A 10996-nucleotide genomic window follows, 5' to 3' on the forward strand; every position below is an offset into this window, starting at 1 on the left:
TTGTTTGTTAACATGATATGTCGTTATAATGTGTATGAATCATTCAGTTAACATCTATGTAATTTCTATAATTTATCAGTGGGAAGGTATTTCATTTAACAACAGTGGCGATCTTCATACAAAAGCTGTGCATGTGACATTCAAAAACATTTTGCTACGAGATATACACATTAGGGTAGCACCATGGCATTATCTCAGAACGCATAGAGGCACATGATCTTCACCAGAAATCATAATGGAACACGATCTTCACGCAAAGGACAACGGTACATGATCTTCACCCAAAGCATAGGGGATGTTGGATATCAATACACTTCATCACGCTTTTAAGGAAAGCAGAATAGCTTATAATATTATAAAGTGGTCATTCAGGAAAGACAGAAAATCTTCTGAACTCAATATACTCATAATTTACAATTCACATGAGCTCAAATCAAGTGGCTATTTTAAAGTAAGCATCCACAACAGCAAACTCAGAGCGCCAAACAAGATGCTTGGATTAATTACTGGACACTACTTGCCAACGTCCTGCAAGTGTCAGCTCAAGGGCTTAATTTAGTTATATATTACATTATATATTTGTGGTCTTGTGGGAACGTTGTCTGAAGAGGCCTGAAAAATATAAATCCTAGTCTTAAAAGTATACTGTTGTCGCATTTGGGTATCAGCTGTCTGAAATATTCGAAAAAAACATAGTTTTATTAAATGCTGCAGTCTGGCATATGTTGTCTGCCATAAATTTGAAATAAAAGAGGGTAATTATTGACGTAGCGGGAAATCATTTATCTGCAAAATAAATAGATAGATATCTATTTAATCACAATCCATCATTATTGCTGCAGTAGCCATGAGCTGTGTGGAAAGACATAAGATATTGAATAGGATTATTATTGCCGCAGTTGGACACCAGTTGTCTGGAGCCGCCGATATATTGCTGCGATATTGCCTTCTACGGCGTTAAACAAGAAACAAACAGTTGTCTGGAATATATTTATATAAATATTATATTAATATCATATATATATAATTATTCAATATTTATTTAAATAGACAACCAAATGGCCCAAAAAAGAATGAGATGATGTGGTGGTCTTCATGTAAAAAAAAGCGACAAATCACTTTCATTATTCCTAAGAAAACTGTACAACTGTACGATTGTAAAGCATGCGGTGGTGATCGTCATGTAAAACATGCGGTGGTGATCGTCATGTAAAACATGCGGTGGTGATCTTCATGTAAAGCATGCGGTGGTGATCGTCATGTAAAGCATGCGGTGGTGATCTTCATGTAAAGCATGCAGTGGTGATCTTCATGTAAAACATGCGGTGGTGATCTTCATGTAAAGAATGGGGTGGTGATCTTCATGTAAAGCATGCGGTGGTGATCGTCATGTAAAGCATGCGGTGGTGATCGTCATGTAAAGCATGCGGTGGTGATCTTCATGTAAAGCATGCGGTGGTGATCTTCATGTAAAGCATGCGGTGGTGATCTTCATGCCAAATATGCAGTGGTGATCTTCATAAAAAACTTGCAGTTGTGGCCAATAGCTGAGCATGTGAACATTTTGGAACGAGATATACAGATTAGCGCAGCGCCATGGCATTATCATAGAACGCATAGAGGCACATGATCTTCACCAGAAAGCATAATGGAACATGATTTCCACCCAAAGCATAGTGGATTTCACTCCACGTGAATACCTGGAGTCTAGAGATGCAATTTTCTGGGTCTCCGCAACTTCTTCAGCTGTAAACTGGCCGCAGTTATACAGGAAAGAAGGAATAATAGATCGCTGACTTTGTGTCAGAGTCAGGGTCGGTGATCCACACCGACTGCGTGGGACGTTGTTCATAATATCAACCACTGGTTTGTCTGGTCCAGATTCGACTATATACAGACTGCCGTGATCTAGCTGGAATAAATGCCATATGATAATTACTCCTGAAGAGTAAACCACGTTGTTGTTGTTGTTGTAAATATTACGGAGTGTACTGAATGGTTTATCATTTATTGGCTCTTAAGATGTCGGTAAAATTATGATATTGCGTACTGTGTATAACAAGTTCTCGTCGCTATATTGCTTATATATTGCCGATGTGACGGTAAACTTAACTTCATTCAAACACTCCCGCTTGATATAAATGTGATATTGCTGACTATTTGAAACAATATTCCCTCTCTCGCTTATCACCTCGCTGTGAATTACCTATACCAAATCTTACCATTATTGGAGGTCTCCTTTGGACGTCGATAAGAACAATGGAACTAATAAGGTAACTGTAAGACCATACATATTTACGCCGCGTGAGCATCGTTCAGGCTATAAAGCGACAAACAAAGGAAAGGACAATGTGCTATCGAATCTCAAAACTTTACACGAGAGAGGAAATCTTATTATGTCAACATAATAGGTTAAGTGAGAATATTTCATCTGAGATAGAGCATGGGTTCGAATCCCATACTCTCCCTGGTTGTCAGCATCACGTGATGACATCCTCGTGCATTTCCCCAAAGATGCAAACGTCTACGATCTGCATCACTACAGCTTCCCCCCGACACGAAGCTGACAATCCGTGATACAACTGGAATACTGCAGTAATCTGACTCCCTCCCTCAAGTGATGATGCACAAAAGGGTGAATGAACAATTAAGGACGTTCGTTCCCAATGTTCGAAAAGGTCAGTCGGACTGACAGGATATAATTATAGAATCCTGTATTTGACATTTTCGCGATACCCCACGAACGCTCACGTTCTGCATATTCAGCTGATATTCAAAGGTCGAGATCGCGGGAATGTCCCTTACAGTATTCCATATTATGATTGAATGTGACTTTGAGCATGTATTGCTCACGCTGCAGTAATGACGTCAGTAATGACGTCGATCTGTGCTCCCACAGTTTCGGTTGCCGTGTTCACTTATTTTGTTTGACACCCTGTATCTTTCAGTTCTTTAGTTGCACCAAAGTGCCAGTTGAGTCTCTTATTTGTCCCAGGCACATCATTTTTTTTTTTAATCAGATTGGCTGTCAAGCTGATTCATTCCATTTTACAACGGCAAATGGTACGCCCTGCATACGTTTGTCTGAGTAATGACCATCTTTTGAACATTCGACCCTCGGGTATTCCGGGATGGAGCATGTCCCCAGTTACCTTTTCTGGTCTTAACGGCGGGAGCCACGGCGGCCCAGTCGTCTGAGGGGTTGTCAATTCGCTGTGTAGAGTAGCGCCACTTGAGCACGCCAAAAAACTACGATTATGGCATCCAGTCCCGGTTCGCCCCGATTATGTTTCTAGGTTTGTCAGCACCATACCAGTGCTCGTGGGTTTCCCCAAGAGATGTAAACGTAAGAAACCTGCATCACTATGGGCCTTCCTCTCTGATCAAGCTGACACGACGTGGTGTAACTGCAATACTGTTCAAATTGACTCGTAGATTGGATCTGGCGGTGACTTGGTGACTTGGTTTGTCATTGTACCTGGACGGCGAGGCAGGGCATGAGTGAGTGAGTGAGTATGGTTTTACGCCGCTTTTAGCAATATTCCAGCAATATCACGACAGTGGACACCAGAAATGAGCTTCACACAATGTACCCATGTTGGGAATCGAACCCGGGTCTTCGCCGTGACGAGCGAACGCTTTAACCACAAGGCTACCGCTTGGCATGACATCGTATCTGGACGGCGTTCGTTGTTCAGTACATCAATCACTTGATTTTCTTGCCCAGACGCAATTATTTACAAGGCCCCTTGAAAAAGCTGGAATGTTGCTAAACACAGGCGACGTGCAGGGGATGCCCAGACACCTTACCTGCCACCTGCACCTCGGCCAAGTCACTTCGCGAATTGGGTATTATGTGCACTCTTTTCCAAAATCCAGGACCCGCTTCTGCTGAGTGCAGACAACAAGCATACGCATAACGTTGTGTGACCTAACGAGAGAAGATTACCATTGACATATGTTTTACTCCTTTCCCAACCCACGTTTGTCATATAAGATATTCACCCCTCGTTAGCCGCGGCTAAGTATTTAACAGCTAGGCGACTATATGCTTACTTTAAAAGGCGATTATGCTTGTCGTAAGAGGCGACCAGCGGGATCAGGTGATCAGGCTCGCTGACTTGGTTGATGCGTGTCATCGTATCCTAATTGCGTGGATCGATGCTCATGATGTCAATCACTGGATTGTCTGGTCCAGACTCGATTATTTACAGACAGCCGTCATATAGCCAGCAAATTGATGAGTGCGGCGTTAAACAACAAAACCTAAAATGATTTTAAAAATGTAACAGCTGCATCACTGGCCAGCACTAGATGAAGTAGCGACCCATACTACAAATAACCACCCGAGTTGGAATATGTCCCCAGCAACCCCTGTATGTCCTACGAGGTGATCGAACGGAACTGGCAGGGTCACCCGATTGTTTGCGTGTCATCTTGACCGGAAAGCGTCAATATTTATTCTTCTTCTCACGACTGATTTGTGGCTAGCTTATAAACGGAACGCCCTGTCCCTGACAAGTGATATTCTTATGGGTAATTCACACAAATTTACAACCGTGAACACGATGCCACTTTTGTAGACGGTGGTTGTGTAGCAATGCACGCTGTTCATGAGAAAATAAGGTAAGCCTTATCAGAAGTAACAATTGGCTAATAAAGGACCGAGGCTAAATTCAACAGGTATACACACGTCATTATATATAAAACGTCAACGAAGGGTGAATATCCAGTCTCGATTTATTCGACGAAACAAATTCCATTCAACGTAAATTGTAAGATGGCGGGGGAAATTATATGAATGGACCAATGAAAATTAGCGATGACTCCAGGTGTTCGCGAAAGGGGTGTACTGCTCTACCGGTAGCAGCCGCCACTCTTTCGCATAGAAAGTATGTGTTGTTGCCGGGCACCGTACAGAAGGACTTCTGCCATACGATGTTGGCATGTAGAGAAATATTATCTATCATCTTAGCGCATTAGGATGGTAATTTTTTTTAGATGACATTTTTACGTCACAGAAAATAGACCTCTTTCTCTAAAACAAATCGTTCCTCGTCTGTCTTCAAGTCTTTATACTTGGCAATCTCCCCATCTCTCTTGCATTTCACGAACCACGTGACAAGTTCGCTGCCAAGGGCATCCACCAATGCCTCATCCTGTTCCAATTCTTCCAGAGCTTCCGACAGGGAGGTGGGGAGGGTCTTGGCGTTCTCTGTCTTCCCCGGGGGTGGACACTCCAGTTTGTTGATTACCCCATCAAGTCCAGCGGCGATGGTAGACGCCACAACGAGGTAAGGGTTGCTCTTTCCACTGGGCAGCCTGTTCTCGATGTATGTAGCCGAAGGACCATCATTTTTTATTCGGAAGCATGACTCACGATTTTCTATATCCCAGTAAATAGCTGAAGGGAAAAATGGCTGATGAAGTCGCCTGTAGCAGTTGACAGTAGGGCTGGTAAAAGCGCACAGAGCTCTACTGTGCTTTATGATGCCAGCAATCCACTGCTTGGCAATAACAGATAGCTTATCAGGGGCGCTAGCATCATAGAAAAGGCTGTCTCCAGATTGGTTCCAGAGTGAAAAATTAAAATGGGCACCAATTCCTGTCGGTTTGTTGTCGAGTTCCGGTTTCGACATGAAGGTGATAATGACATCTTTCATATCCGACATCTCCATGAGACCCTGCTTCAAGTTTAAGACCATATCCGGGCACTCTATGCCATATTTTGGTTTGGTCACGGCTTCAAACAGCCCAGATCCAAACTCGGGGTGGTACCGTTCTACATCGATGTTAGATCCTCTGAAGTTTTTGTCAAAGTGAAGTAAAGTGCTGCACTGCTTGTTTAGTAACCTCTGGCTGTATGCGTCTTGGCCGTAAAAAACGGGTTCCATGGTCTCCCTATGCATCATTTTGAATTCAATTTCATATCCCGAATACAATTTGTATCCAAGATCGTCTAACCTCTTCAGTTGTCTCCGAGCAACGTATCGTGGACACGCTTCCTGGGGAACACCGCCCTTCTTCCACCGAGACTCGCACAACATTTCAGCGACCTTGACCCCACCGGCAACCCAAGGGACCGGCCGCAGTGTGTCAAGGTCGGGATAGCTCAACATGCTGCCAAAGTTGTGGTTCTTCGGATGATCAATGAAAACTTTTTCTGTTCTCGGACCAGCTAACAGGACCCCTGCAATGTAGATAGATATGATAACATGAACATAATTCATTGAAAACAAGGGCGATGTGGGGATTCTGGAGATTCAGCCGATCACTTAAGCACCCTTTTACGACCAGCATAGGGGACCAATCCTCACCCGGAATGCTCATGGGGCATGTTTTTATTTTCATTTAGGGGCATCGTTACCTTGTGTTTTCGAAAATGACAAAAGTAAAGGTGTTTCTGACCTGTGAATTACCTGGGAACGTGCCGAGCGAGGTACCGGTAGTTCAAGAGTCGGAAACACCTCTACCTTCATCTTCCCGAGGCAAGAGAGTAAACTGACTATACAAGTCCAGTTTCCACCCTTGCCGAACTAGGCTGGTGTTATGGAGTTACATTTTGGCTAGAGTAACGCGTCTATGCATAGTCCAATCAAAATCGCGCACCGAAATCGAAATTCGGTTCGTAAACTGTCTTGCAGATTTAAGTCGATTGCAGGATTTGCAAATCATGTACAGCGCCAACTCGTTGTCAGCAGATATTTTCCAAATCTTTTCATGTTTTTAATTAAGGTGCTCACATGATTTGATGCATTTCGTGATGTAAGACCCGTTTTATTACGATATAGATCTTGATTATCGATCAGATCGTCCTGACTGGGCGCCACCATTTTGTGTGAAGCAAACGCAAGTGATACGAGAGGAGGAATCTGATTGGTCCATAGGAGAGGTTTAGAAGGGACATAACTAGTAATAGCCACTGGTGGCGCTACGATCGAGCCCGGGAATTCCAGCCTAGTTCGGCAAGGGTGGAAACTGGACTTTTAAAGTCAGTGAACTCTCTTGCCTCGGGAAGATGCTCTACCTTATGTTATAATTCATATTCTTTTGGCGTCGTTTGGGGAGATATTTAGTTAATCGATATACAAAAATGTTGTAATCTAAACTACTGATCAAAAGAAAGTATACATCGACTTGGACTGCTCATAAAAAGAAAGTGAGACAGTGTTCAATTTTCATTCATAATGTATTTTGAATTTCAACCTTTCAGGCCTTTTAGACGTTCAAGCTGCTATACGTTGGTCGGCAGGTTAGTGTGTTAAATTGACTCCCCCGCCTACGATGTCATGTGAGCATATGGAGGGCCTGTGCAGTGGTCTGCCGTGGCTCTCTCTCAACTGCTTGAGTTTTTTACCTTCTTTGCATTTTCATCTCGCGCTAACATTAAAAATCGTGTTTTCTACAAAATTCACGAAGAATATTTATTCTAAAAATACACGATATTCTAACAGTTTGATGATGTCGGGTGTGTTTGGGACATTAGTTTCAACTTAAATTCAGTTTCTTTTAGCCAAGGTGTTCACAAGCTTACAAGGCATACATTCTTTTGATCGGCAGGGTATTTGGTCCCCTCTTGATGTAATTTATGAGGTATTATATTTCAGGTGTTTGTATTAAAATCAGTACTTATGAATTAACAAATCCTACCAAAAAGCTAGCTACGGTTTAAGCGAGTTTTTCTACGAGTGATGTTTTAGTGTATGCATAAATATTTGAAAGACATAGAAACAGATTTTGCTTTCTGTAAAAGGCACTTTGTCTACAATTGAATACTATTGAGTAAGAGCTTTGAACAAGAGCACCTCGGGAGATTGGTTCAAGGGGGCGATATAGATATGTTATATTGTTTTGTGTATCATTGTCAAATATGTTTAGGGCAGTCAACAGAGACGTTGGGAATTCGAAACCAAAAACAAAAGTTCGATTCCCGCTGTCTGTGAATATTATTTGCAGTCGCTTAAGGAGTAGCAGGTGAGTCGCTGCTAAAGGGACCAACTTGAGTGTAAACCCCCGACATGACAACCTTCGAATCGGACATATTTTCCTACTTTTATATGCACCGATATCACTCGACATTCAAACATCATCATTTTATACAGTCCATCACAACCTCGACAATCATCATCATTACTTTCTGGGGGAACGGATGGCCCAGTCGTCTAAGGCGCCGCGATTCGCTGTGCAGAGTTGCGGCCCTTGGGCACGCCAGAAACCTATGATCGTGGGTTCGAATCCCGGTTCTCCACGATTATGTTTCTGGGTTTGTCAGCACCATATCTGTGTTCGTGGGTTTCACCGAACTGGTAAACGTCTGAGACCTGCATCACTTCGGGCTTTCCTCCACATAAAGCTGACATGTCGTGATATAACTGGAATACTGTTAAAAGCGGCGTTAACTCGCTCACTCATTACTTTCTATAGTCCAACACAACCTTGACATGCAACATCATCACTTTCTATAGTCCAACACTACAACCTCGACATGCAACATCATTACTTTCAATTGTCCGACATCACAACCTCAACATGCAACATCATCACTTTCTATAGTCCGACACTACAACCTCGACATGCAACATCATTACTTTCAATTGTCCGACATCACAACCTCAACATGCAACACCATCACTTTCTATAGTCCGACACCACAACCTCGACATGCAACATCATCACTTTCTATAGTCCAACACTACAACCTCGACATGCAACATCATCACTTTCAATTGTCCGACATCACAACCTCAACATGCAACATCATCACTTTCTATAGTCCGACACTACAACCTCGACATGCAACATCATCACTTTCTATAGTCCGACACTACAACCTCGACATGCAACATCATTACTTTATATAGTCCGACACCACAACCTTGACATTCAACATAATCACTTTCTATAGTCCGACATCACAACCTCGACATGCAACATCATCACTTTCTATAGTCCGACATCACAACCTCGACATTCAATATCATCACTTTCTATAGTCCGACATCACAACCTCGACATGCAACATCATTACTTTCTATAGTCCAAAATCACAACCTCGACATTCAACATCATCACTTTCTATAGTCCGACATCACAACCTCGACATGCAACATGTACATCCAACTTCTTTACTTATTTACGGGGCGGTCGGGTAGCCTAGTGGTTAAAGCGTTCGCTCGTCACGTCGAAGACCGTGCTCGATTTCCAACATGGGTACAATGTGTGAAGTCCCATTTCTTGTATCCCCCACCGTGATATTGCTAAAAGCGGCGTAAATACTCAATCACTCACTTTATATACACCGACATCGTACATTACTAATGTATATAGTCCGACACCACAACCTCGACATGTACATCCAACATTTGGTGTGGGCGGGTAGCCTAGTTGTTAAAGCGTTCGCTCGTCACGCCGAAGACCCGGGTTCGATTCCCGACATGGGTACAATGTGTGAAGCCCATTTCTGGTATTGCTAAAAGCGGCGTAAAACTATACTCACTCACTCACATCCAACATTATTACTTTCTATGGTCCGACATCACAACCTCGACATTCAACATCATCACTTTATATTGTCCATCACAACCTCGACATTCAATATCATCACTTTCTATAGTCCGACATCACAACCCTGACATTCAACATCATCACGTAATATACACCAACATAACCTATACATGGTACATTGCTAATGTATATAGTCCGACATCACAACCTCGACATTCAACATCATCACTTTATATACACCAACATTACCTACACATCGTACATTGCTAATGTATATAGTCCAATATCACAACCTCGACATTATTACTTCATGTACTACAGACCCGTGAAGATCCGGGATAGAATAAGTCTTCAAGATCAGCAACCCATACTTGCCGTAAAAGGCGACTATGCTTGTCGTAAAAGGCGACTAACGGGATCGGGTGGTCAGGCTCGCTGACTTGTTTGATGCATGTCATCGATCCCAATTGCGTGGATTGATGCTCATGATAATAATCACTGGATTGTCTGGTCCAGACTCGATTATTTACAGACCGCCGTCATATAGCTGGAATATTGCTGAGTGCGGCGTTAAACAACAAACCAACCAACCAAATCATGTACTACAATACAAAATCAATTAGTCAACTGATCAGTCATACCCAATAAACTCTATCGACATCAACAACAACGTCGTCAGGCCTCCACAGCGCAAGCCAGCAATTGTAAAGCAGTTATACGGCAGCCTTACCTTCAAACAAATTTAGCCCGTCTTCCAAGTAACTCGCTGCATGATGTCCCGCCACCAGTTGGCCACGATACGTGCCGTTCAGGTCGCACAGGGACAGTCGGACGTAGTCGTATTTGGCTATCTCTTTTTTTACCTCTTCCAGCTTGGACATTGTCACTTTGAAGAATCAACCAATTCACTACTGTGTTGCAGAATGCTTCTTACGAGTGACGGTTGTGTGGGTAAAAGTAACGGCACAAGATCAGTCCGACTTGCCAGTGGTTGCTTACCGTCTCCAAGTTTGCGCTGTACGTACATGTATAGTCCCCCGACAAGAGACGCTGTGATCTAGTTTCTCTATATTCAGCTGAACTGTGGCGTGTTAAGTAGGTCAGGCTTATTTGTACGGGCTGAACAGGTTGTGCAATATTCAATGTCATGGTGTTGTGAAATAGGGAAAAAAACACGTGTAAAAAGATAATTTGGGACCGAAGTTCCTCTGTTTGAAACTAGCCGCTATACTTATTATTACATACCAATCATCGATCAATTCGATCTTTGCGATCTACATGTATAATCTTGTGAACGAGGTCGGGTAGATAATACATAGAACAAATATTCCGCATTTGAATCGCCATGTCGGAACATGGCAATGAGTGAGGGTTTACGAAATTGTGGACTCAAGGTGTACCCCGCTTCTGGTCGCTACGTTGCGAAACGTAGTTTTACGGGGGGTCGTCCCATTAGCCGGTTTCTCTTATATGCCGACAGATTATCCGCATG

At 42.9% G+C, this 10996-nt stretch overlaps 1 protein-coding gene across 1 annotated transcript; it reads right to left on the reverse strand.

Annotated features, from left to right (window-relative positions):
- Positions 1 to 4783: 4783 nt before the first annotated feature.
- Positions 4784 to 10656, reverse strand: LOC139455644 (glutamine synthetase-like). The gene is made up of 2 exons (XM_071237200.1): positions 10235 to 10656; positions 4784 to 6190 (listed from the first exon to the last, which is right to left on the reverse strand). Exons 1-2 carry the CDS (start codon positions 10383 to 10385, stop codon positions 5016 to 5018), a joined length of 1326 nt encoding a protein of 441 aa, XP_071093301.1. The 5' UTR covers positions 10386 to 10656; the 3' UTR covers positions 4784 to 5015.
- Positions 10657 to 10996: the final 340 nt, after the last annotated feature.

This window comes from Haliotis cracherodii, unplaced genomic scaffold (assembly GCF_022045235.1).
Source record: "Haliotis cracherodii isolate W230 unplaced genomic scaffold, xgHalCrac1.p SCAF_11, whole genome shotgun sequence".
Classification (NCBI taxonomy): Eukaryota; Metazoa; Mollusca; class Gastropoda; order Lepetellida; family Haliotidae; genus Haliotis; species Haliotis cracherodii.

Coding starts and splice junctions, on each gene's coding strand:
- LOC139455644 (XM_071237200.1), bottom strand. CDS start 10,385: ATGTCCAAGCTGGAAGAGGTAAAAAAAGAGATAGCCAAATACGACTAC. Junction 6,191..10,234: donor CGGGCTAAATTTGTTTGAAG/GTAAGGCTGCCG, acceptor TCTACATTGCAG/GGGTCCTGTTAGCTGGTCCG.